Source organism: Oncorhynchus tshawytscha, linkage group LG01, assembly GCF_018296145.1.
Source record: "Oncorhynchus tshawytscha isolate Ot180627B linkage group LG01, Otsh_v2.0, whole genome shotgun sequence".
In the NCBI taxonomy this organism is placed as follows: domain Eukaryota; kingdom Metazoa; phylum Chordata; class Actinopteri; order Salmoniformes; family Salmonidae; genus Oncorhynchus; species Oncorhynchus tshawytscha.
In genome coordinates, this window is record NC_056429.1 from 11,659,122 (window position 1) to 11,685,374 (window position 26,253).

Below are 26,253 nucleotides of genomic sequence, written 5' to 3' on the forward strand. Positions count from 1 at the left end.
AACACATGGTTTCCAGGTGTTTAATGCCATTACATTTGCGTCGTAAAGGCCAATTTTATGAGTTGTTCTCCCCTCAGCAGCCTCCTGTGATGTCCTTGGCATTGGTGTATAGATGCATACTGTAGTATTAGTCTTACCTTCAGACTGAAGACCCTCAGGCTGTAGTCGTCCTCCTGGGTTACCGTGACAACCGTGATCAGGATGCCCTCATGGGACACAGAGTCCTCAGGCCAGTACTCTGCACATTTCTGTAAGGGGCAACAGAGAGCCAGAGTTCACGTGGGCATTTACCTCTGGTCTACCTCTTTCTCCCTCCCTACCTCATTCTTCTCCTCTAGGTTAGTAATCATGACGATTATAGGACAGCGTTCCTGCCACACCATCCTCCAGAAATCTCCCACCGTGTTGACTGTAGGACCTTGGGTAGCGATGTACGCCCGCTCCTCACCCCCGTAACCCTGTGGACAGCAACACAGTAGTTCTAGTGACAGCAACACAGTAGTTCTAGTGACAGCAACACTACAGTTCTAGTGAAAGCAACACTGCAGTTCTAGTGAAAGCAACACAGTAGTTCTAGTGACAGCAACACAGTAGTTCTAGTGACAGCAACACAGTAGTTCTAATGACAGCAACACAGTAGTTCTAGTGACAGCAACACAGTAGTTCTAATGACAGCAACACAGTAGTTCTAGTGACAGCAACACAGAAGTTCTAATGACAGCAACACAGTAGTTCTAATGACAGCAACACAGTAGTTCTAATGACAGCAACACAGTAGTTCTAGTGACAGCAACACAGTAGTTCTAATGACAGCAACACCGTAGTTCTAGTGACAGCAACACAGTTGTTCTAGTGACAGCAACACAGTAGTTCTTGCAGGACTATGGATGAGAAAACTTGCACACAAGACCCTAGCTTACAAGCCGCTGGGCCCTAATCGTCCACTTACGTGGCTTATTGGCTGGGACGGCACTGCTTGTACATTAATTAGTTGAGATGGAGCAGTAGGCAGACAGACACCTACCTGTAAGTAATTAGACAGAGACCTACCTGTATGTTGTTAGACAGAGACCTACCTGTATGTTGTTAGACAGAGACCTACCTGTAGGTAGTTAGACAGAGACCTACCTGTATGTTGATAGACAGAGATCTACCTGTAGTTAGTTAGACAGACCTACCTGTATGTTGTTAGACAGAGACCTACCTGTAGGTAGTTAGACAGAGACCTACCTGTAGGTAGTTAGACAGAGACCTACCTGTAGGTAGTTAGACAGAGACCTACCTGTAGTTAGTTAGACAGACCTACCTGTATGTTGTTAGACAGAGACCTACCTGTAGGTAGTTAGACAGAGACCTACCTGTAGGTAGTTAGACAGAGACCTACCTGTAGGTAGTTAGACAGAGACCTACCTGTAGGTAGTTAGACAGAGACCTACCTGTAGGTAGTTAGACAGAGACCTACCTGTATGTTGTTAGACAGAGACCTACCTGTATGTTGTTAGACAGAGACCTAACTGTATGTTGTTAGACAAAGACCTACCTGTATGTTGTTAGACAGAGACCTACCTGTATGTTGTTAGACAGAGACCTACCTGTAGGTAGTTAGCATTGATGTAGGTCCTTAGGAATTCATCTTCATCTGCTGTCTGGAGGATCACTCTACTGTGTGTGTCTGGAAAACACAGGACCATATCACAAGACCCAGACAACTGCCTGTGTGTGTATGTGTGTGTGTGTGTGTGTGTGTCTTTGATTTTATTTGTGAGGTTCAGAGAGCATTTCAAAATGACTGCTGTTGGGAGTGTGTCCACTCACTGGGCAGGATGGTCTTGTAGCGGTTCTTCCTCACCAGCCCTGGGTAGTTGTACTCCTTTGGGTCCACAAAGTTCATGGGAGTTTCCTGGCAACAGAACAATGGATGTACAGTAGCTTAGTGATGTGTGGTTGTGTCCAGGAAATGGTGTCCCTGGTGCATGATTGTGTGTGCTCATCTTGGTTTGTGTCTATTGGACACACAGTTTAGACCAGGGTTGCCCAAAGTCGGGGCTCGCAGAGGGGGCCCCAGGAATGAGTTTGGGAAACTTTGGTTGACACTAATAGTGAGTGTGTACTGTACATCTACCTTAGAGAATGTGTGATTGTGTAGACCTACCTCTGTCTTAGAGAGAGTGTGTGTGTGTGTGTGTGTGTGATTGTGAGTGTATATCTCAGCCTAAAGGTGTAATGCATCCTCTACAGAGCTGAGAATGCTAATGCATTTCACTGTGTCAACATCTCATACACTGTTTACAGTAGCCTCTGGGTGTTGAGAGCTCCTTGGTGGGTTTGTGTGTTACTCACATAGAACTCTGCCTGTAGGGCTTGGTCGTCCATAGCGCGTGTGTGGAGCTGGGCAGGGCTGAGTGCGTTTGTTCCCTCTCTCAGGTACTCCTTGGCAGTCTGGTCTCTGGGGGAGAGCTGGGCACCGTAGCCATAGGGCTCCGTACAGCCAGGAGAACACATGTCCAGGGTCAGGGACACGTTGGAGCCCCTCCTAACACACACACACACCCATAGGATGGCACAGACACATATACTGTAATCCCCAAGGCATTTTTAACTCAAATACTTCAAGTAAATTCAACACATTATTTCTTCAAATGTTTATGTTGTACTGACTCAAAACTAAATGAGAAGTCAGATCAACACATTTAAAGAAAAAGTTAGGATAACGAATTAACTTTTTTCCCAGCATGCTCTACTGCAGGGTAGATGTTTTTATAATATGTTTTTACATCTGTGTTTTTGCATGTACATTGAGTGATTCATTGATCATTTTTATGCTACACAAAGATAAATAACATATTTTTCTAAATGAATCCAATCATTTAGTTAGATTTTTTGCACCCATTGCAGAAATAGTTGTTCCAGTTTTAAAAGGTTAGCTAGTCTGTTTTCTCCATTTCCAACTCTGTCTGTTATAATGAATGCAGTTTCAGGTTAATATAATTCTGTTGGCTAATTTGCTGGAAGCCAATAAGAGTTACATGTCATTTTGCTGGTCAACATAATGTGACTTGCAGGTATGGTTGGGAAATTATTGTAAATGTATCTGGCTTTCCACAACTCCTGGTTGGAAGGTTCCTGGAAATCCTTCAACCAGGATTTTTAGGAAATTTGGGAAAATTACTGGAATTTTATTAGGCCTCAAATTCAAATCAAATCAAATTTTATTTGTCACATACACATGGTTAGCAGATGTTAATGCGAGTGTAGCGAAATGCTTGTGCTTCTAGTTCCGACAATGCAGTAATAACCAACAAGTAATCTAACTAACAATTCCAAAACTACTGTCTTATACACAGTGTAAGGGGATAAAGAATATGTACATAAGGATATATGAATGAGTGATGGTACAGAGCAGCATAGGCAAGATACAGTAGCTGATATCGAGTACAGTATATACATATGAGATGAGTATGTAAACAAAGTGGCATAGTTAAAGTGGCTAGTGATACATGTATTACATAAGGATGCAGTCGATGATATAGAGTACAGTATATACGTATGCATATGAGATGAATAATGTAGGGTAAGTAACATTATATAAGGTAGCATTGTTTAAAGTGGCTAGTGATATATTTACATCATTTCCCATCAATTCCCATTATTAAAGTGGCTGGAGTTGAGTCAGTGTCAGTGTCAGTGTGTTGGCAGCAGCCACTCAATGTTAGTGGTGGCTGTTTAACAGTCTGATGGCCTTGAGATAGAAGCTGTTTTTCAGTCTCTCGGTCCCAGCTTTGATGCACCTGTACTGACCTCGCCTTCTGGATGATAGCGGGGTGAACAGGCAGTGGCTCGGGTGGTTGATGTCCTTGATGATCTTTATGGCCTTCCTGTAACATCGGGTGGTGTAGGTGTCCTGGAGGGCAGGTAGTTTGCCCCCGGTGATGCGTTGTACAGACCTCACTACCCTCTGGAGAGCCTTACGGTTGAGGGTGGAGCAGATACCGTACCAGGCGGTGATACAGCCCGCCAGGATGCTCTCGATTGTGCATCTGTAGAAGTTTGTAAGTGCTTTTGGTGACCAGCCGAATTTCTTCAGCCTCCTGGGGTTGAAGAGGCGCTGCTGCGCCTTCTTCACGATGCTGTCTGTGTGAGTGGACCAATTCAGTTTGTCTGTGATGTGTATGCCGAGGAACTTAAAACGTGCTACCCTCTCCACTACTGTTCCATCGATGTGGATAGGGGGGTGTTCCCTCTGCTGTTTCCTGAAGTCCACAATCATCTCCTTAGTTTTGTTGACATTGAGTGTGAGGTTATTTTCCTGACACCACACTCCGAGGGCCCTCACCTCCTCCCTGTAGGCCGTCTCGTCGTTGTTGGTAATCAAGCCTACCACTGTTGTGTCGTCCGCAAACTTGATGATTGAGTTGGAGGCGTGCGTGGCCACGCAGTCGTGGGTGAACAGGGAGTACAGGAGAGGGCTCAGAACGCACCCTTGTGGGGCCCCAGTGTTGAGGATCAGCGGGGAGGAGATGTTGTTGCCTACCCTCACCACCTGGGGGCGGCCCGTCAGGAAGTCCAGTACCCAGTTGCACAGGGCGGGGTCGAGACCCAGGGTCTTGAGCTTGATGACGAGCTTGGAGGGTACTATGGTGTTGAATGCCGAGCTGTAGTCGATGAACAGCATTCTCACATAGGTATTCCTCTTGTCCAGATGGGTTAGGGCAGTGTGTAGTGTGGTTGAGATTGCATCGTCTGTGGACCTATTTGGGCGGTAAGCAAATTGGAGTGGGTCTAGGGTGTCAGGTAGGGTGGAGGTGATATGGTCCTTGACTAGTCTCTCAAAGCACTTCATGATGACGGAAGTGAGTGCTACGGGGCGGTAGTCGTTTAGCTCAGTTACCTTAGCTTTCTTGGGAACAAGAACAATGGTGGCCCTCTTGAAGCATGTGGGAACAGCAGACTGGTATAGGGATTGATTGAATATGTCCGTAAACACACCGGCCAGCTGGTCTGCGCATGCTCTGAGGGCGCGGCTGGGGATGCCGTCTGGGCCTGCAGCCTTGCGAGGGTTAACACGTTTAAATGTCTTACTCACCTCGGCTGCAGTGAAGGAGAGACCGCATGTTTTCGTTGCAGGCCGTGTCAGTGGCACTGTATTGTCCTCAAAGCGGGCAAAAAGTTATTTAGTCTGCCTGGGAGCAAGACATCCTGGTCCGTGACTGGGCTGGATTTCTTCCTGTAGTCCGTGATTGACTGTAGACCCTGCCACATGCCTCTTGTGTCTGAGCCGTTGAATTGAGATTCTACTTTGTCTCTGTACTGACGCTTAGCTTGTTTGATAGCCTTGCAGAGGGAATAGCTGCACTGTTTGTATTCGGTCATGTTACCAGACACCTTGCCCTGATTAAAAGCAGTGGTTCGCGCTTTCAGTTTCACTCAAATGCTGCCATCAATCCACGGTTTCTGGTTAGGGAATGTTTTAATCGTTGCTATGGGAATGACATCTTCAACGCACGTTCTAATGAACTCGCACACCGAATCAGCGTATTCGTCAATATTGTTATCTGACGCAATACGAAACATATCCCAGTCCACGTGATGGAAGCAGTCTTGGAATGTGGAGTCAGCTTGGTCGGACCAGAGTTAGAGTAACAATGATCCAAGGTCTTTCCACCCCTGGTTGCGCAATCGATATGCTGATAATATTTAGGGAGTCTTGTTTTCAGATTAGTCTTGTTAAAATCCCCAGCTACAATGAATGCAGCCTCCGGATAAATGGTTTCCAGTTTGCAAAGAGTTAAATAAAGTTCGTTCAGAGCCATCGATGTGTCTGCTTGGGGGGGGATATATACGGCTGTGATTATAATCGAAGAGAATTCTCTTGGTAGATAATGCGGTTTACATTTGATTGTGAGGAATTCTAAATCAGGTGAACAGAAGGATTTGAGTTCCTGTATGTTTCTTTCATATATGAGATATGTAATGTCATTAAGTTTAATGGTAAGATTCGCCGAGCAACTCACTTGGTGAAGGCCACAGGAGTTCACTAATACTGCATTCACATATGACATATGATTTACGGTATTTTGCCTCTAACAAAGTGTGGGCAATGCTTTTATGTCGCCTTTACAAACAGGCCCATTTCTACCCTATGCTTGCCTGCATATGCCTTTTAAACCTCCCGTATACATGCCTGCATGCCGGTGACGAGTGGTAGTAGTGGTGTGCAGATGTAGGTGAGTGTCTATTTTAATAAATCCATTGAATATACACCATTAAAAATAAACCCATTATTAATTCGTTCAGGCAGGCCCTAAGAAATATTATCACACTAAGAACATGTATTTTTAAAAGTATAGGATAGCATATTTTGAGTTTAATTATGTAACATCCACACTGTAAAACCGAACGAGTTCTGGCTACTCAAACATTTTGAGTGAACTGATTAAGAAACTTAAATAGCTGAAGTGAGCTGTACTACTTTCATATGAATAATACAAATGCTATTTTTTTGAGTAAGGTCTACTTAAATTGAATGACTTCTCATTTAGTTTTGAGTTAGTACCACATAAACATTTGAAGTAATAACGACTTTTCATTGCCTTTGAGTACCCCTTACAAGAAGTATTTGAGTATTTTTTATTTGACCTTTATTTAACTAGGCAAGTCAGTTAAGAACAAATTCTTATTTTCAATGACAGCCTAGGAACAGTGGGTTAACTGCCTGTTCAGGGGCAGAACGACAGATTTGTACCTTGTCAGCTCGGGGATTTGAACTTGCAACCTTCCGGTTACTAGTCCAACGATTAAAACAATGCCTTGGGGTTTACAGTGCAAATTAATGATATCAATAGTTAATTATTTTGTTCATTAAACAGACAAGACATACCGACCCCAATCACAGTCGAAACACATATCTTATAGTAAGAATATAATGGAATATAACAGAATAAAATACTAATCATATTTTTCCTGTGTCTGCGTTGTCGTGACCGATCTTTCCTGTGGATTTCTGAACAGAATGCGACAAACAAACAGAGGTATTTTGGGTATAAAAATCATCTTTATGGAACAAAAGAAACATTTGTTGTGTAACTGGGAGTCTTGTGAGTGAAAACACCCGAAGATCATCAAAGGTAAACGGTTCATTTGATTGCTTTTCTGATTTTCGTGACCAAGCTTCCTGATGCTAAGTGTACATAATGCTATGCTAGGCTATCGATAAACTTACACAAACGCTTGGATTGCTTTCGCTGTAAAGCATCATTTCAAAATCTGAGACGACAGGCTAAGATGTGTTTAGCAATATTGCAAAACATGAATATTTTTTTGTAATATTATTTGACTGTTGCGCTATGCTATTCAGCGGTTGCTGACGAAAACGATCCTGTGACAGGGATGGGTAGCGCCAAGAAGTTAATCACCCGCAACCTGCATTCAGAATGACTGCCAAGTTAGGGAAGATTGAGTACTGAGACTACCCCAGTGGCACTGTGGTCTAAGGCACTGCATCTCAGTGCAAGAGGTGTCACCATAGTCCCTGGTTCAAACCCAGGCTGTGTCACCTCTGGCTGTGACTGGGAGTTCCATAGGGTGGTGCACAGTTGTCCAGGGTAGGCTGTCATTGTAAATAAGTATTTATTTTTAACTGACTTGCCTAGTTAAATAAAGTTAAAAAATCTAAACTGGAACAACCATCTCAGTAACAGGTGCTGAAACTATGTTGTTTAGCATAAAATGAATCAACCAACCAATGTACATGCAAAAACACACATTCTACAGTAAAATAAACCATTTTGAAAATCTCCCTGCAATAGATAATGCTAGAAAATATTATATATGGTTCTATATAGAACCATTCTTGCCTACCAAAGAACACTTCTTGCCTACCAAAGAACACTTCTTGCCTACCAAAAAACACTTCTTGCCTACCAAAGAACACTTATTGCCTACCAAAGAACACTTATTGCCTACCAAAGAACACTTCTTGCCTACCAAAGAACACTTTTTGTCTACCAAAGAACCATCAAAATACACTTTCTTCCAAAAAAAGTTATTAGAATGTGAAAGGTTCTTGGTAGAAACCTTTGTCTTACAAGGAATCCTTGTCTTCCAAAAAGGGTTATTCTGATCATATCAGTTCTTGGTAGAACCCTATCCCTCCACACATAACCCTTTTGGAACCCTTTTTTCTAACACTGCAGCAACCATCAACAGTTTAAGACAGAGCCATATATATGGTGTGTCAATGCCGCCTCAGCATTACTGCTACATTTCATACTAAACCGTAGGCAGAACTTTACAGAAATTATTACTAGGTCATTAGGCAGAAAAACACATTTTGGCTTTGATACCAGCAATATCTTTGAGATATAAAGAAAAGGTGGAAAAAAGTTGGCGGTATAGTGTTTAAAAAAGCCTTTTTAAACACTACATGTTTGCATGTCTTGCTGTTCAGGAAAATCCTCAGCAACAAAAGAGTGTTCTGGGTTTGGCGCTCCCCTCGAGTTTGTGCAGTGGGGGAGATCTTCTTGGGCTTTTCTCAGCCTTGTCTCAGGGTAGTACAGTACGTTGGTGGTTGAAGATATCCCCACTAATAGTGTGGGGGCTGTGCTTTGGCAAAGTGGGTGGGGTTATATCCTGCTTGGTTTGCCCCGTCCGGGGGTATCGTCGGACGTGACCACAGTGTCTCCCGAACCCTCCTGTGTCAGCTTCCAGTATTTATGCTGTAATAGTTTGTGTTGGGGGGCTAGGGTCAGTCTGTTTTATCTGGAGTATTTCTCCTGTCTTATCCGGTGTCCTGTGTGAATTTAAGTCTAATTCTCTCTCTCTCTACCTCTCCCTCCCCTCCAGGAGAACCTGAGTCCTGGGACCATGCCTCAGGACTACCTGGCCTGATGACTCCTCGCTGTCCCCAGTCCAGTTGGTTGTGCTGCTGCTCCAATTTCAACTGTTCTGCCTGCGGCTATGGAAGCCTGACCTATTCACCGGACGTGCTACCTTGTCCCGGACCTGCTGTTTTCGACTCTCTCTCTCTACCGCACCTGCTGTCTCTAACTATGAATGCTCGGCTATGAAAAGCCAACTGACATTTACTCCTGAGGTGCTGACCTGTTGCACCCTCTACAACCACTTTGACTATTATTATTATTTGACCCTGCTGGTCATCTATGAACGTTTGAACATCTTGGCCATGTACTGTTATAATCTCAACCCGGCACAGACAGAAGAGGACTAGCCATGTCACATTCATCGTACGGAGGAGACCAAAGCGCAGCATGATACGAATATGTACTCTTTAATAAAAGAAGAAACAACAAACAAACGTGACGCTATATAAACCGAGTGCTGACACAGGCAACTACACATAGACAATAACCCACAAAATACCCAAGGAATATGGCTACCTAAATATGGTCCCCAATCAGAGACAACGATAAACAGCTGCCTCTGATTGAGAACCAACCTAGGCAACCATAGACATAAAAACACCTAGACTAGGGACAACCCCATAAACATACAAAAACACATATATCACCCTCGTCACACCAAAATAATAATAATAATGAAAACAAAGAATACTAAGGTCAGGGCGTGACAAGCCATCCCTCAGAGCCTGGTTCCTCTCTAGGTTTCTTCCTAGGTTCCCTTTTCCTATGTTCCTGAGTTTTTCCTAGCCACCGTCCTTACATCCTACATCTGCATTGCTTGCTGTTTGGGGTTTTAGGCTGCGTTGTCCCTGTATATAGCACTTTGTGACATTGGCTGATGTAAAAAGGGCTTTATAAATACATTTGATTGATCATATTAAAATCCTACATATGTACAATTCACTTGAAAAGATAAGGCACACTGGGAAATGATATTGGAGGGCTGGCTTAGTGGGTGAGTTACTCAAAATGTTCAAGCTGACACAACTCAACTCTGGACCCCCTGCAGGGTCACAGTGACAATCGATTTGAGTAATGACCACAGAATCACTTTAAGTAACTGTTTTTTTCCCACCTTTATTTAACCAGGTAGGCAAGTTGAGAACAAGTTCTCATTTACAACTGCGACCTGGCCAAGATAAAGCAAAGGAGTTCGACACATACAACAACACAGACTTACACATGGAGACAAACAAACATACAGTCAATAATACAGTATAAACAAGTCTATATACGGTGTGAGCAAATTAGGTGAGATAAGGGAGGTAAAGGCAAAAAAAGGCCATGGTGGCAAAGTAAATACAATATAGCAAGTAAAACACTGGAATGGTAGATTTGCAGTGGAAGAATGTGCAAAGTAGAAATAAAAATAATGGGGTGCAAAGGAGCAAAATAAATAAAATAAAATAATTACAGTAGGGAAAGAGGTAGTTGTTTGGGCTAAATTATAGGTGGGCTATGTACAGGTGCAATAGTCTGTGAGCTGCTCTGACAGCTGGTGCTTAAAGCTAGTGAGGGAGATAAGTGTTTCCAGTTTCAGAGATTTTTGTAGTTCGTTCCAGGCAGCAAAGAACTGGAAGGTGAGGCGGCCAAAGAAATAATTGGTTTTGGGGGTGACCAGAGAGATATACCTGCTGGAGGTGGGTGATGCTATGGTGACCAGTGAGCTGAGATAAGGGGGACTTTACCTAGCAGGGTCTTGTAGATGAAATGGAGCCAGTGGGTTTGGCGACGAGTATGAAGAGAGGGCCAGCCAACGAGAGCGTACAGGTCGTACTCAGATGTATGAAGTGCAACAGGTTTCCTCAAAAGTTATGAGTCATGACAGTCATGTATTGCAATTGTGCACACACACACATACCCCCCCCCCTCCGGAGACCACCTCTCCACCTCCATCCTCCCACTGACCTCTCTTGCAGGCCCACAGGGGTAACAGAGAGGGTGGTGATGTCCCCCTCCGTCCTGGTGTCCAGACCCAGGTCAAAGACAGGTGTCTGGGGTTCAGCTTCTAGGTCCATCAGGTCCTCCTGGGCATCTGTCCACTCTGACAGGGTGAAGGAAGGCTGGCGACTCACTGACTGACGTCTGTCCCCGTGGTTAGTCACCACCGTCGTGGGCCACCACGCTTCACCGTACCCCAACTTACACACAATGCGGTAGATCTGGAGACACAATATCAAAATGCACATTTCATGGAAATGGTAAGAGCCGTCTCGAGGTCACAGTAGACCTTGTCTTTTGTGCTAAATATGTTGAAAATGTACTGCAAACATTTGAAGAGAGAAGAGAGCAACTGTGCCTGGACTTTGAAATAATTCTCTACAAGTCCCCGTTCACGAGATGGATTACCTGCCTGTGGAGGATAAGTGAAAGGCAGAACCACCTGCAGCACCTGCCTCCTCTCTGTCCCACACCCACATGCCAGGACTGAGAGATACAAGAGATCCCCTTACTTCTGACATCGTATTACTGAGACTGAGTCTTCCCATCTAGATTGTGTGTAATTGTTTTCTTTCTTGATGCTAGCCATACAGTATTTACAACTGCCATGTGGATATTATAACACTTGAAAAGCCATTGGAAATACGTATTTGTGGTTTCAAGACATCTGTTAGGTTAAAAAGATTTTGGAAAGAATTAGTCAAATTCTTGTCATTGGGAGGTCAGATCATGTGAGAACTGTGCAGCGTTCATCAGGGTGTGAGAGATGCCTACCATGAAGATAATGACAGCCATGCCGATGCCTTCGGTGGCGTGGAGAAGCCAGTAGTTCTTGGTCTTCTCCATCTCCACCAACACGCACACAGACTGTTTAACACACACACAGAGAGAGAGAGAGAGAAAGTGGAACACAGCAGTATCAACACATCAGTATCAGACAAGCGGGCACATGTCATCAGCCAAACGAAAATGATATCAACACAATAAGCAGCGTGTCACAAGCCAGACAAACATCACAGAGCAATACGCCAAGCAACAGAGGTCGCAATAAATCGCAGCAATGTAAAGTACAGCTTGAGTCTTTATCAAACGTTGCTCTGCCACCACCTTAAAGTCCTGTGTTGTGTTACAATTTCTGTGTACCAGCATGTTCAGGTACTCACGTCCACTCCAAACACAGGGTTGAATGATAGAAGGACGCCCAGGTAGAAGTCTAAGAGCTGCAAGGCTTTGTAGAAGGCTGGGAACAACTCATTACCATCCACCATAAAGAAGACCCAATAACCCTGAGAGGAGAGAATGAGAGGAGAGGAGGGGAGGAGGAGAGGAGAGGAGGGGAGGAGAAGAGGAGAGGAGAAGAGGAGAGGAGGGGAGGAGAGGAGGAGAGGAGGGGAGGAGAAGAGGAGAGGAGAAGAGGAGAGGAGAGAGGAGGAGGGGAGAAGAGGGGGAGGGGAGGGGAGGGGAGGGGAGGGGAGGGGGGAGAGGAGAGGAGAGGAGAGAGAAGAGAAGAGAAGAGAAGAGAAGAGAAGAGAAGAGAAGAGAAGAGAAGAGAAGAGAAGAGAAGAGAAGAGAAGAGAAGAGAAGAGAAGAGAAGAGAAGAGGAGAGGAGAGGAGAGGAGAGGAGAGAGAAGAGGAGGAGATGAGAAGAGGAGAGGAGGGGAGGAGAAGAGGAGAGGAGGAGAAGAGAAGAGAAGAGAAGAGAAGAGAGGAGAGGAGAGGAGAGGAGAGGAGAGGAGAGGAGAGGAGAGAGAGGAGGAGAGGAGAGAGAGAGGAGAGGAGAGGAGAGGAGAGGAGAGGAGGGGAGGAGAAGAGGAGAGGAGAGGAGAGGAGGAGAAGAGGAGAGGAGAGGGAGGAGAAGAGGAGAGGAGAGGAGGGGGGAGAGGAGAGGAGAAGAGAAGAGGAGGGGAGGGGAGGAGAGGAGAGGAGGAGAAAGCCAGGACATTTTCTATCAGAAGGAAAGCTTCAGTAGAAATAAATGCAGATAAAACCAGTAAATATAGGCAATGAAGACTTTTTGTTTTTTGCATCTGACAAGAACAGTTAGTTTCACAGCTAGTTCTTTTCCACCTGTGGTCACATCTACTTGCATTCATGAAAACTCTTAGTTTCTACAACATCCTTGGCCTTAGTGCTGACCCACCGTGATTTGGGAAATGGTGCAGAGCACGGCACACCAGTGCATCCCCATGATAACTATGTAAAACGTGTCCCTCCAAAGTTTCTCTGGGTCCTTTGGGGGGCTGTTCCCCCGTCCTGGGTTTGCATCAGGGCTTGGGGGGCCATCCCGTGGTTGAGAGAAGTTGTTTGTCGTTGGGAGGTCGTCCAGCCACATGGGGTCTTCATCTGGCTTTAGGAAGATGGAGTCCTCCGTCTGGGAACGGGTCGAGCTGCTCAGACGTCTGTTCATGATCCCCCTGAGGCAATACAGTCATATGATGATGTAAAATATATCACTAGCCACTTTAAATAATGCTACCTAATATAATGTTTACATACCCTACAATATTCATCTCATATGTATATGTATATACTGTACTCTATATCATCTACTGCATCTTTATGTAATACATGTATCACTAGCCACTTTAACTATGCCACTTTGTTTACATACTCATCTCATATGTATATACTGTACTCGATACCATCTACTGTATCTTGCCTATGCCGCTCTGTACCATCACTCATTCATATATCTTTATGTACATATTCTTTATCCCCTTACACTTGTGTCTATAAGGTAGTAGTTTTGGAATTGTTAGCTAGATTATTTGTTGGTTATTACTGCATTGTCGGAACTAGAAGCACAAGCATTTCGCTACACTCGCATTAACATCTGCTAACCATGTGTATGTGACAAATAACATTTGATTTGATTTGATTTGATTTGATGGGTGCCATGATCTGCACAAATGCAAATGAGCACCCTCAGCCAAACCTCCAAACAGACATTGAGCCTGTTGCAGCTCAATAGTGTGGTGTGTGTGTTGTGTCTATCCTGCTGGCCTATTCAGGTGAGTAGCTGCACTGCTTGGAGTGGCTCTCCTCTCCTGATCCTCTTGTCACATTAAAATCATCTATATTGTGTGTGGTGTGATGTGTGTGTGTGTGTGTGTGTCTGTGTCTGTGTCTGTGTTTGTGGTGTGTGTCTGTGTTTGTGTGTGTGTACGTGATGTGTGTCGAGGGAGGGATGAGTTAGGGGGTGTGTTTACAGCTCCGACTGTCTCCATGGCAACATAGTGCTTCTCATCCCTTTCATCCGTCCCTGGCATAATCATCCACTGACAACACACACATTATTCAGAGTCCCTCTTCTGTCCCACTCCTGACACATTAGTAAGGGTGCTGCTTCCATTTGCCTGATTGCTGACGCGTTTGTCTTTGTGTGTGTGTGTCTTTGTCTGTCTCTGTGTGTGTGTGCGTGTGTGCGTGTTTGTGTGTGTGTGTCTGTCTCTGTGTGTGTTAGTGTCTGTGCGTGTGTCTATGTGTGTGTGTGCATGTCTGTGTGTATGTGTCTGTTTGTCTGTGTGCGTGTGTGTGTGTGTGTGTCTTTGTGTGTTTGTTTGTGTGCGTGTGTGTCTGTATGTGTGATTGTGTGTGTGTACGTCTGTTTGTGTGTTTCTGTTTGTCTGTGTGTGTGTTTCTGTGTGTGTGCATGTCTGTGTGCATGTCTGTGTGTATGTGTGAATTTGTGTGCTTGTGTGTGTGTCTATTTGTCTGTGTAAGTGTGTGTGTGTGTGTGTCTGTTTGTCTGTGTGCATGTAAGTGTGTGTATCTTTGAGTGTGTGTTTGTGTGTGTCTGTATGTGTGCTTGTGTGTGTGTCTGTGTGTGTGTGTTTGTGGTGTGTGTTTTTGGTGTGTGTGTGTGTCTGTGCATGTGTGTGGTGTGCGGTGTGTGTGCATGTGTGTGTGTGTGTGTGTGTGTGTGTGTGTGTGTGTGTGTACATGAGTGTGGTGTGTGTGTAGTGTGTGGTGTGTGTGTGGTTTGTGGTGTATGTTGTGTTGAGTGTGATGTGTGTGTGTGTGTGTGGTGTGTGTGTGGTTTGTGTGTGTTGTGTGCGTGTGGTGTGTGTTGTGTTGTGTGTGATGTGTGTTTGTGTGTGGTGTGTTGTGTGTGTGTGTGTGTGTGGTTTGTGGTGTGTGTGTGTGTGGTGTGTGTGTGCATGTGTGTGTGTGCATATGATGTGTGTGTGTGTGCATGTGTGTGCATGATGTGTGTGTCTGGGCTCTGTTGTAGAGAGAGGGATGAGTCAGGGAGTGTGTTTACAGCTCTGACTGTCTCCATGGCAACATAGTGCTTCTCATCCCTCTCATCCGTCCCTGGCATAATCATCCACTGACAACACACACATTATTCAGAGTCCTCTTCTGTCCCACTCCTGACACATTAGTAAGGGTGCTGCTTCCATTTGTCTGATTGCTGACGCGTTTGTCTGTGTGTGTGTGTGTGTGTGTGTGTGTGTGTGTGTGTGTGTGTGTGTGTGTGTGTGTGTGTGTGTGTGTGTGTGTGTGTGTGTGTGTGTGTGTGTGTGTGTGTGTGTGTGTGTGTGTGTGTGTGTGTGTCTGTTTGTCTGTCTGTGTGTGTGTGTCTGTGTGTTTGCGTGTCTGTGTGTGTGTGTGTTTGCGTGTGTGTGCGTGTGTCTGTGTGTGTGCTTCTCTGTGTGTGTGTGTGTCTGTCAGACACCGTAACCATGCCAGTCTGAGCCATGCACAGTCCTCTAACTAGAGGTCTATGTTACAATAGAATTACACATTACATATAACTCTCTCAGGGTGTGGCACAGCCTGTTCTCGTATTCAAAACAAGATTCCTCATCGAATCTAACATTTTCTCACAAAATGTACAGGCAACTAGTACATTACAGTTAACCAGGCTTGTTAATGTCACAATTGACTTGCAGTTCTATCCTATATCACTTCTGATGCTTGTAGACAATAATTCACCCATTCTGTTATTATACCTCATTCACACTGTATATAGATTTTTTCTATGGTGTTACAGACTGTATGTTTGTTTATTCCATGTTTAACTCTGTGTTGTTGTTTGTGTCACACTGCTTTGCTTTATCTTGGCCAGGTCGCAGTTGTAAATGAGAACTTGTTCTCTACTAGCCTACCTGGTTAAATAAAGGTGAAATAATAAAAAAATAATAATAATACATTCTCTTTACAGCTGGACATCCTTGACTTTTCGGTCGTCACTAGTTACCACAGCCACAAAGGTATAAGCACCACCTATTTCTACAATTTATCTTCTTAAAATCAGATTATAAATAGAACCTTAACCTTAACCACATACCTAACATTAAAATAAGCACATTCTTATTTTCAATGACAGCCTAGGAACAGTGGGTTAACTGCCTGTTCAGGGGCAGAACGACAGATTTGTACCTTGTCAGCTCGGGGGTTTGAACTTGCAACCTTCCGGTTACTAGTCCAACTCTCTAACCACTAGGCTACCCTGCTGTTTTCATACATTTTAAAGATAATTGACAAGTCTGTCTTTGTGGCTGTGGTAATTAGTGGAATCTTTCCTTTCAGCTGTTTAATTGAATAATCACACTGCTCATCTAGCCAATGAGGAAGTCTGAGAAGGTCAGGTGACTTACCTATGAAAGGTCTACTGGAATGAAGTCAGATCACATGATCAGGTCAAATCCTGTATCCCGTGGCAACCACCAGTTGTCGGCCATGTTATGTGATAGAATCAGTCCTGGAAAAGAGAAGAAGAATAACAGAATTATAAAATCAGTCCTGAAGAAAATGAGTTTTTAAACTCAGATAAGCTGTGAATGAATCCAATCCAATAACCATTCAAATAAATCACAAGCAGTGAAATAAAGTGGTCCTTCTGAAGAGATCAGTAATCCAGTGTAGTCCAGTGATATACCAGAGTATTCTCACCAGTCCCCAACTGGGATGTGATGGGAGGAGGATGGAGTTGGAAGGTAAACAAGTAAACTATCAATCAATCTCCCTCTCAGCTAACCTCCCCCCTCCTCTCTCTCTCACTCTCTCCCTCTCTCTCTTTATTTCTCTCTCTCTGGAAATCCACACCAACCAGACACGGACCCAGTCAGTCAGGCAGTCATTCAATCAGTCAATCAGACAAAAACATTTAAATGACATCAGGCACAGTCAAACAGTCAGACCGACCCAGTCAAACAGTCAGACCGACCCAGTCCAATCTGCCGGCTACACAAGCATCAGTTTCGCTGTCTCTCTTTCCATCTCTACCACACTGTCTCTTTGCCTCTGTCTGTCTCTCTCCCTCCCTCGTTCCCCCCCCCGCTCTCTCCCCTTCCTTCTCCCCCTCGCTCTCTCCCCCCTCTTTCTCTCCCCTCTTTGTCTCCCATGTCTTTCACTCTCCTTCTCTTTCTCTCCCATGTCTTTCTCTCTCTCCTCTTTCTCTCCCCCCCTCTTTCTCTCCTCCTCTTTCTCTCCTCCTCTTTCTCTCTCCTCTTTTCTCTCCTCCTCTTTCTCTCCCATGTCTTTCTCTCTCCTCCTCTTTCTCTCCTCCTCTTTCTCTCCCATGTCTTTCTCTCTCCTCCTCTTTCTCTCTCCTCCTCTTTCTCTCTCCTCCTCTTTCTCTCCCATGTCTTTCTCTCTCCTCCTCTTTCTCTCCCATGTCTTTCTCTCTCCTCCTCTTTCTCTCTCCTCCTCTTTCTTTCTCCCATGTCTTTCTCTCTCCTCCTCTTTCTCTCCCATGTCTTTCTCTCCCTCCTCTTTCTCTCCCATGTCTTTCTCTCTCCTCCTCTTTCTCTCTCCTCCTCTTTCTCTCCCATGTCTTTCTCTCTCCTCCTCTTTCTCTCCTCCTCTTTCTATCCCATGTCTTTCTCTCTCCTCCTCTTTCTCTCTCCTCCTCTTTCTCTCCCATGTCTTTCTCTCCCCTCCTCTTTCTCTCCTCCTCTTTCTCTCTCCTCCTCTTTCTTTCTCCCTCTCTTTTTTCCCCTCTCTTTATTTCCTCTCCTCCTTTACTGGAATGGGTGACCTCAGCAGAATATGAGACCACACATAGTGTGTGTGTGTGTGTGTGTGTGTGTGTCTGTGTGTGTGTGTGCGAGTGAGCGGATGTTGAACAGAGGGGTGCTGCTTTGAGTATTTTTCTCTCTCCGCTCGCTGCAAAGGTGGGTTTGAAGTGATGACGCCAGTCAGGCTGGCTAGTAGCCATGGCAACACACACACACTCTCCTCAAACAGGCTGCAGCATTGAGAGTGTTTTGTATCAAAAGCGATGGTTTAAGTTCACGGAGGTCCTTCATCTCATTGTATGTATGGCTGAGTGGATGGACAGATGAGTGGATGGATTTATGGATTGATGGATTTATGGATGAATTGATAAATAGGAGACGAGCAGCACTATTTTGTGTGAAGGCTGCTTAAAGCACTGACGCTGTAAAGCTTGCATTTCAGTTACCATGGTAACGATGAGCATATCACGCACAAACAAACGCACACACACGTATCAGAGCGAGGTGTACAGTATACCGCTGAGACAAAGATATGTATGTATGTATACTTTTTATTTTTTATTTTATTTCACCTTTATTTAACCAGGTAGGCTAGTTGAGAACAAGTTCTCATTTGCAACTGCGACCTGGCCAAGATAAAGCATAGCAGTGTGAACAGACAACACAGAGTTACACATGGAGTAAACAATTAACAAGTCAATAACACAGTAGAAAAAAAGAGAGTCTATATACATTGTGTGCAAAAGGCATGAGGAGGTAGGCGAATAATTACAATTTTGCAGATTAACACTGGAGTGATAAATGATCAGATGGTCATGTACAGGTAGAGATATTGGTGTGCAAAAGAGCAGAGAAGTAAATAAATAAAAACAGTATGGGGATGAGGTAGGTAAAAATGGGTGGGCTATTTACCGATAGACTATGTACAGCTGCAGCGATCAGTTAGCTGCTCAGATAGCAGATGTTTGAAGTTGGTGAGGGAGATAAAAGTCTCCAACTTCAGCGATTTTTGCAATTCGTTCCAGTCACAGGCAGCAGAGAACTGGAACGAAAGGTGGCCAAATGAGGTGTTGGCTTTAGGGATGATCAGTGAGATACACCTGCTGGAGCGCGTGGGTGTTGCCATCGTGACCAGTGAACTGAGATAAGGCGGAGCTTTACCTAGCATGGACTTGTAGATGACCTGGAGCCAGTGGGTCTGGCTACGAATATGTAGCGAGGGCCGGCCGACTAGAGCATAAAGGTCGCAGTGGTGGGTGGTATAAGGTGCTTTAGTGACAAAACGGATGGCACTGTGATAAACTGCATCCAGTTTGCCGAGTAGAGTGTTGGAAGCTATTTTGTAGATGACATCGCCGAAGTCGAGGATCGGAAGGATAGTCAGTTTTACTAGGGTAAGTTTGGCGGCGTGAGTGAAGGAGGCTTTGTTGTGGAATAGAAAGCCGACTCTAGATTTGATTTTCGATTGGAGATGTTTGATATGAATCTGGAAGGAGAGTTTACAGTCTAGCCAGACACCTAGGTACTTATAGATGTCCACATATTCAAAGTCGGAACCATCCAGGGTGGTGATGCTAGTCAGGCGTGCGGGTGCAGGCAGCGAACGGTTGAAGAGCATGCATTTGGTTTTACTAGCGTTTAAGAGCAGTTGGAGGCCACGGAAGGAGTGTTGTATAGCATTGAAGCTCGTTTGGAGGTTAGATAGCACAGTGTCCAAGTACGGGCCGGAAGTATATAGAATGGTGTCGTCTGCGTAGAGGTGGATCAGGGAATCGCCCGCAGCAAGAGCAACATCATTGATATATACAGAGAAAAGAGTCGGCCCGAGAATTGAACCCTGTGGCACCCCCATAGAGACTGGCAGAGGACAGGACAGCATGCCCTCCGATTTGATACACTGAACTCTGTCTGCAAAGTAGTTGGTTAACCAGGCACGGCAGTCATCAGAAAAACCGAGGCTACTGAGTCTGCCGATAAGAATATGGTGATTGACAGAGTCGAAAGCCTTGGCAAGGTCGATGAAGACGGCTGCGCAGTACTGTCTTTTATCGATGGCGGTTATGATATCGTTTAGTACCTTGAGCGTGGCTGAGGTGCACCCGTGACCGGCTCGGAAACCAGATTGCACAGCGGAGAAGGTACAGTGGGATTCGAGATGGTCAGTGACCTGTTTGTTCACTTGGCTTTCGAAGACCTTAGATAGGCAGGGCAGGGTGGATATAGGTCTGTAACAGTTTGGGTCCAGGGTGTCTCCCCCTTTGAAGAGGGGGATGACTGCGGCAGCTTTCCAATCCTTGGGGATCTCAGACGATATGAAAGAGAAGTTGAACAGGCTGGTAATAGGGGTTGCGACAATGGCGGCGGATAGTTTCAGAAATAGAGGGTCCAGATTGTCTAGCCCAGCTGATTTGTACAGGTCCAAGTTTTGCAGCTCTTTCAGAACATCTGCTTTCTGGATTTGGGTAAAGGAGAACCTGGAGAGGCTTGGGCGAGTAGCTGCGGGAGGGGGGCGGAGCTGTTGGCCGAGGTTGGAGTAGCCAGGCGGAAGGCATGGCCAGCCGTTGAGAAATGCTTGTTGAAGTTTTCGATAATCATGGATTTATCGGTGGTGACCGTGTTACCTAGCCTCAGTGCAATGGGCAGCTGGGAAGAGGTGCTCTTGCTCTTGAGCGTTTGACAGTGATGAGGGGTGGTCGTTTGACTGCAGCTCCGTAGCGGATACAGGCAATGAGGCCGTGATCGCTGAGATCCTGGTTGAAGACAGCGGAGGTGTATTTGGAGGGCCAGTTGGTCAGGATGAAGTCTATGAGGGTGCCCTTGTTTACAGATTTAGGGTTGTACCTGGTGGGTTCCATCTAGCTTAGATTGTAGGACTACCGGGGTGTTAAGCATATCCCAGTTTAGGTCACCTAACAGAACAAACTCTGAAGCTAGATGGGGGGCGATCAATTCACAAATGGTGTCCAGGGCACAGCTGGGAGCTGAGGGGGGTCGGTAGCAGGCGGCAACAGTGAGAGACTTATTTCTGGAGAGAGTAATTTTTTAAATTAGTAGTTCGAACTGTTTGGGTATGGACCTGGAAAGTATGACATTACTTTGCAGGCTATCTCTGCAGTAGACTGCAACTCCTCCCCCTTTGACAGTTCTATCTTGACGGAAAATGTTATAGTTGGGTATGGAAATCTCAGAATGTATGTATACATTCTATATGCACACATTCTACATTCTATACCTACACATTCTATATGTGCACCTTCAATAGGCACACATTCTATATCAACACATTCTATATGCACACATTCTAAATCTACTCATTCTATATCTACACATTCTATATGCACACATTCTATAACTACACATTCTATATGTTCACATTCTATATGCACACATTCTATACCCACATATTCTATATGTTCACATTCTATATGTACACATTCTATATGTTCACATTCTATAACTACACATTCTATATGTTCACATTCTATAACTACACATTCTATATGTTCACATTCTATATGCACACATTCTATATGTTCACTTTATTTATGCACACATTCTATATCTACACATGATGTATTATCACATTATATATCTATGCATTCTATATCTACACATTTTATATGTACACATTCTATATGTTAACAATCTATATGTACACATTCTATATGTACATATTCAATACCTACACATTCTATACATTCACATTCTATATGTACACATTCCATATGTTCACATTCTTCTATATGTACACATTCTATAGGTTCACATTCTATATCTACACATTCTATATTTACACATCCTATATGTTCACATTCTACATCTACACATTCTACATTTACACATTCTGTACCTACACATTCTATACATACACATTCTATATGTACACATTCTACATTTACACATTCTGTACCTACACATTCTATATGTACACATTCTACATCTACACATTCTACATTTACACATTCTGTACCTACACATTCTATATGTACACATTCTATATGCTCACATTCTATATGTACACATTCTATATGTAATGGCAATGTATTCATGCAGGCCTCCTCTGTAGGTCCTGTAGGCAGCACACTCTCTGTCACTCCTCTCAGGTCTAGGCTGCAGTACATCCATTGTGTTTATCAGAACATATACAGCGCTAAGCACAAGAGCCTCAGTACAGCCTGGTATCCTAATGGTTTTCAAAAATGTTTTCAAAAATGTGACTTGTTGCTCTATTCGACAAAGACACAGGCTAACATCAGAAGTCTACACCCCAGTAAGAGTACAAGAGGCTGTCTACTCTACAGGGCTCTGTTGTGTTGTTTTGATTCATGCCGATAGTGGGAAAAGTTCTTCTTCTTTGGTTTTAGTACGCAGTAGGTACCTCAGCCAAGGAGTATCCAGGTGGCTTTTTAAAAAATCTACATTTTGGAATGAGATCTATACGGATGAGAGCATTACCTCTCAAACACAAAGGCATTTCCCTATATTTAAATGTATTTGTGAATGTTTGTTGATATTCTGTAGTATACCAGGTACCAAATATTTCATTTTTCATATTCAAGCTGTAGTTGATATCTTTCCTACCGTTTCAATCCGAACAGTCTATTTAACTTTGTATTTTGTGTTTCATATGTTTTTGGACAGGCATTTGTTATTATTGGTTTTAATTGACAGCCCTCCTACCACTTTGGCTTGCTGATTATGTGGTGGATAAAGGTGTGGGAGAGCCACATGTCTATCAGTGTTTGCAAATGTTATACCACCTATTCACGTTTATCCTTGTTTTTAGCTATTTTAACTATGCCTATTTTAAGACCGAGCATTTATTACTATTTATTCCAAATAAAACTCATCTTTTGGAGGAAAACTGTTCCAGTCATATTTTAAACATTTTTAATGTGAGTGGCAATGGCCAGCTTGATCATAAGATGTTTTCAGAAAATAGACCAACAATAACAGAGGACAGCAGGCCGTGTTTTACAATATACCAGGTTAATGGATCGATAAACAGTTAATCACCCATAGTGTTAATGCATTCTGAGCCAGAAAACACTGAAACAAACAAACAATTTCTAGTGGGGATAATTAGTGTGAGTGGGAGCCCAGCCCAGTGGAACACTATAGCCATCACGGCTACGCTTTCTATGACCACAATTCGGATGGTTTCAAAATGACCTCCGCGAAGATTGTTCATGAATAATGTGTTTTTATGTTGATAACAATAATTTTTTATATTGGGTGCTGTTATTGGGTTCTTGTTATTTGTTTGTCACCCAATACAAAACACCTAAGTCTGATTATGTGACAAAAGAGGCAGATATCCAAGCCAGCTCCCTCTGAGTCACTCACATAATAGACAAAAGAGGCAGATATCCAAGCCAGCTCCCTCTGAGTCACTCACATAATAGACAAAAGAGGCAGATATCCAGGCCAGCTCCCTCTGAGTCACTCACATAATAGACAAAAGAGGCAGATATCCAGGCCAGCTCCCTCTGAGTCACTCACATAATAGACAAAAGAGGCAGATATCAAAGCCAGCTCCCTCTGAGTCACTCACATAATAGACAAAAGAGGCAGATATCAAAGCCAGCTCCCTCTGAGTCACTCACATAATAGACAAAAGAGGCAGATATCAAAGCCAGCTCCCTCTGAGAGTCACTAATAGACAAAAGAGGCAGATATCAAAGCCAGCTCCCTCTGAGTCACTCACATAATAGACAAAAGAGGCAGATATCAAAGCCAGCTCCCTCTGAGTCACTCACATAATAGACAAAAGAGGCAGATATCAAAGCCAGCTCCCTCTGAGTCACTCACATAATAGACAAAAGAGGCAGATATCAAAGCCAGCTCCCTCTGAGTCACTCACATAATAGACAAAAGAGGCAGATATCAAAGCCAGCTCCCTCTGAGTCACTCACATAATAGACAAAAGAGGCAGATATCAAAGCCAGCTCCCTCTGAGTCACTCACATAATAGACAAAAGAGGCAGATATCAAAGCCAGCTCCCTCTGAGTCACTCACATAATAGACAAAAGAGGCAGATATCAAAGCCAGCTCCCTCTGAGTCACTCACATAATAGACAAAAGAGGCAGATATCAAAGCCAGCTCCCTCTAAGTCACTCACATAATAGACAAAAGACATGTCACCGTATAAGACTTCACACAGTCCCTGTCCCAGAAGAGAAGACCAGGGCCTATATTCACAAAGCATCTCAGTGTTTGCTATGATCAGTTTAGCCTGTTAGATCATAATTAATAGTATTATATGGAGAAGGGGGACCTGATCTTGGATCAGCATCCCTAATCTGATTCACTACAGGGCCAAACCGAGCCGAGCCAAACTGAGCCGAGCCTAGCTGTACAATGCTGGCCTGGTTATGCATCAACCACAGTTGCTGGAACCTGCTGGAAAGATGTGAAAATAAATATCCACACCAGCACAGTATGGCTCCTGTTGTACCTATTCTGACTCAGGCATGAAATGCTTTGTGAATACAGGACCATGGGCCATCCAGGAGCCATCAGGGGCCATCTAGGAACCATCCAGAAGCCATCCAGGGGCCATCAGAAGCCATACAGGAGCCACCCAGGAGCCAACTAGGAGCAATCCAGGAGCCATCCAGGGGGCATCCAGGGGTCAATTAGGAGCCATCCAGGAGCCATCCAGGAGGCATCCAGGAGGCATCCAGGAGCCATCCAGGAGCCATCCAGGAGCCAACTAGGAGCCATCCAGGAGCCAACTAGGAGCCATCCAGGAGCCAGATGAACTAAGTCTATCATACTTGGGAAAGGTTTGCACCTGTTATTTCCAAAAGGGACTATGGCATGAAAGGTAAGAATTAAAGGTACAATTGAGTTTAGGAGAAGGATAATCATCAAATCTTGTTTGCACTAGCTAGTTAACTCAATTTACTTCTGGGGGCGGAAGTGCCAACATCTGAACTAGTGAAAGCAGCAGATGGCATGCAAGGGAAGAAAACTACATTTGAGAGGAATAAAAAAAAATAGAATAGAAAAGAAAAGAAGGGAACTGCCTATTACACAATACAGTGATGCAGTATGTCTATGATTAAGGTGTTGTTTTCTTCCAGATGAGACAGTAGTGAGGAAGTTAGAGGTAGAGGTAGGAAGGTTTAGAGAGGTGTTGTATTAATGGGTGAGGTTGTTAGAGGTAGGAAGGTTTAGAGAGGTGTTGTATTAATGGGTGAGGTTGTTAGAGGTAGGAAGGTTTAGAGAGGTGTTGTATTAATGGGTGAGGTTGTTAGAGGTAGGAAGGTTTTGAGAGGTGTTGTATTAATGGGTGAGGTTGTTAGAGGTAGGAAGGTTTTGAGAGGTGTTGTATTAATGGGTGAGGTTGTTAGAGGTAGGAAGGTTTTGAGAGGTGTTGTATTAATGGGTGAGGTTGTTAGAGGTAGGAAGGTTTTGAGAGGTGTTGTATTAATGGGTGAGGTTGTTAGAGGTAGGAAGGTTTTGAGAGGTGTTGTATTAATGGGTGAGGTTGTTAGAGGTAGGAAGGTATTGAGAGGTGTTGTATTAATGGGTGAGGTTGTTAGAGGTAGGAAGGTTTTGAGAGGTGTTGTATTAATGGGTGAGGTTGTTAGAGGTAGGAAGGTATGGAGAGGTGTTGTATTAATGGGTAAGGTTGTTAGAGGTAGGAAGGTATTGAGAGGTGTTGTATTAATGGGTGAGGTTGTTAGAGGTAGGAAGGTTTTGAGAGGTGTTGTATTAATGGGTGAGGTTGTTAGAGGTAGGAAGGTATTGAGAGGTGTTGTATTAATGGGTGAGGTTGTTAGAGGTAGGAAGGTTTTGAGAGGTGTTGTATTAATGGGTGAGGTTGTTAGAGGTAGGAAGGTTTTGAGAGGTGTTGTATTAATGGGTGAGGTTGTTAGAGGTAGGAAGGTATAGAGAGGTGTTGTATTAATGGGTGAGGTTGTTAGAGGTAGGAAGGTTTTGAGAGGTGTTGTATTAATGGGTGAGGTTGTTAGAGGTAGGAAGGTATGGAGAGGTGTTGTATTAATGGGTAAGGTTGTTAGAGGTAGGAAGGTATTGAGAGGTGTTGTTATAATACACGCGGCAGGCAGCAGGAAGAAGCTCTTACTGAAAGTGATGATTGCACGGTAACAGGAGCCATGGTCACATGAGAGACAGAGACCTGCCTTCCTCAGCAGCTTAGATCGATCACTCACTCACACACACGCACGCACATGCATGAGAGCACACAAGCACACACACAGACACACACAGACACTCACACACTCACACACACACGCACACACACACTGGATTCCTTTTAACAACATTAAAATATGCATCAATAAATAACCATGAAATGAATTCCCCAAGGAAGGTTTGTTCGTAAACATCCTTCACCATCTCAGAAATGAAAGCACCCTTATTAACAGTCTCTCGCGTTGTCAATCAACATTA

At 44.1% G+C, this 26,253-nt stretch overlaps 1 protein-coding gene across 3 annotated transcripts in view; it reads right to left on the reverse strand.

Moving 5' to 3' along the window:
- The window catches only part of ptpn5 (protein tyrosine phosphatase non-receptor type 5), a 46,532-nt gene that overhangs the window by 4,276 nt on the left and 16,003 nt on the right, over positions 1–26,253 (reverse strand). For 2 of the 3 annotated variants that reach the window (XM_042331634.1, XM_042331648.1), the window contains 10 exons: positions 16,466–16,569; positions 13,000–13,273; positions 12,023–12,145; positions 11,634–11,726; positions 10,827–11,080; positions 2,341–2,533; positions 1,816–1,900; positions 1,593–1,672; positions 321–458; positions 138–248 (listed from right to left, as the gene is read on the reverse strand). In XM_042331634.1, coding sequence (XP_042187568.1) covers positions 138–248; positions 321–458; positions 1,593–1,672; positions 1,816–1,900; positions 2,341–2,533; positions 10,827–11,080; positions 11,634–11,726; positions 12,023–12,145; positions 13,000–13,266 — 1,344 coding nt within the window. In that variant the 5' untranslated portion in view covers positions 13,267–13,273; positions 16,466–16,569. Of the gene's footprint in view, positions 1–137; positions 249–320; positions 459–1,592; positions 1,673–1,815; positions 1,901–2,340; positions 2,534–10,826; positions 11,081–11,633; positions 11,727–12,022; positions 12,146–12,999; positions 13,274–16,465; positions 16,570–16,746; positions 17,106–26,253 lie in introns of those variants that run through there. The other variant, XM_042294881.1, reaches the window with a different exon arrangement.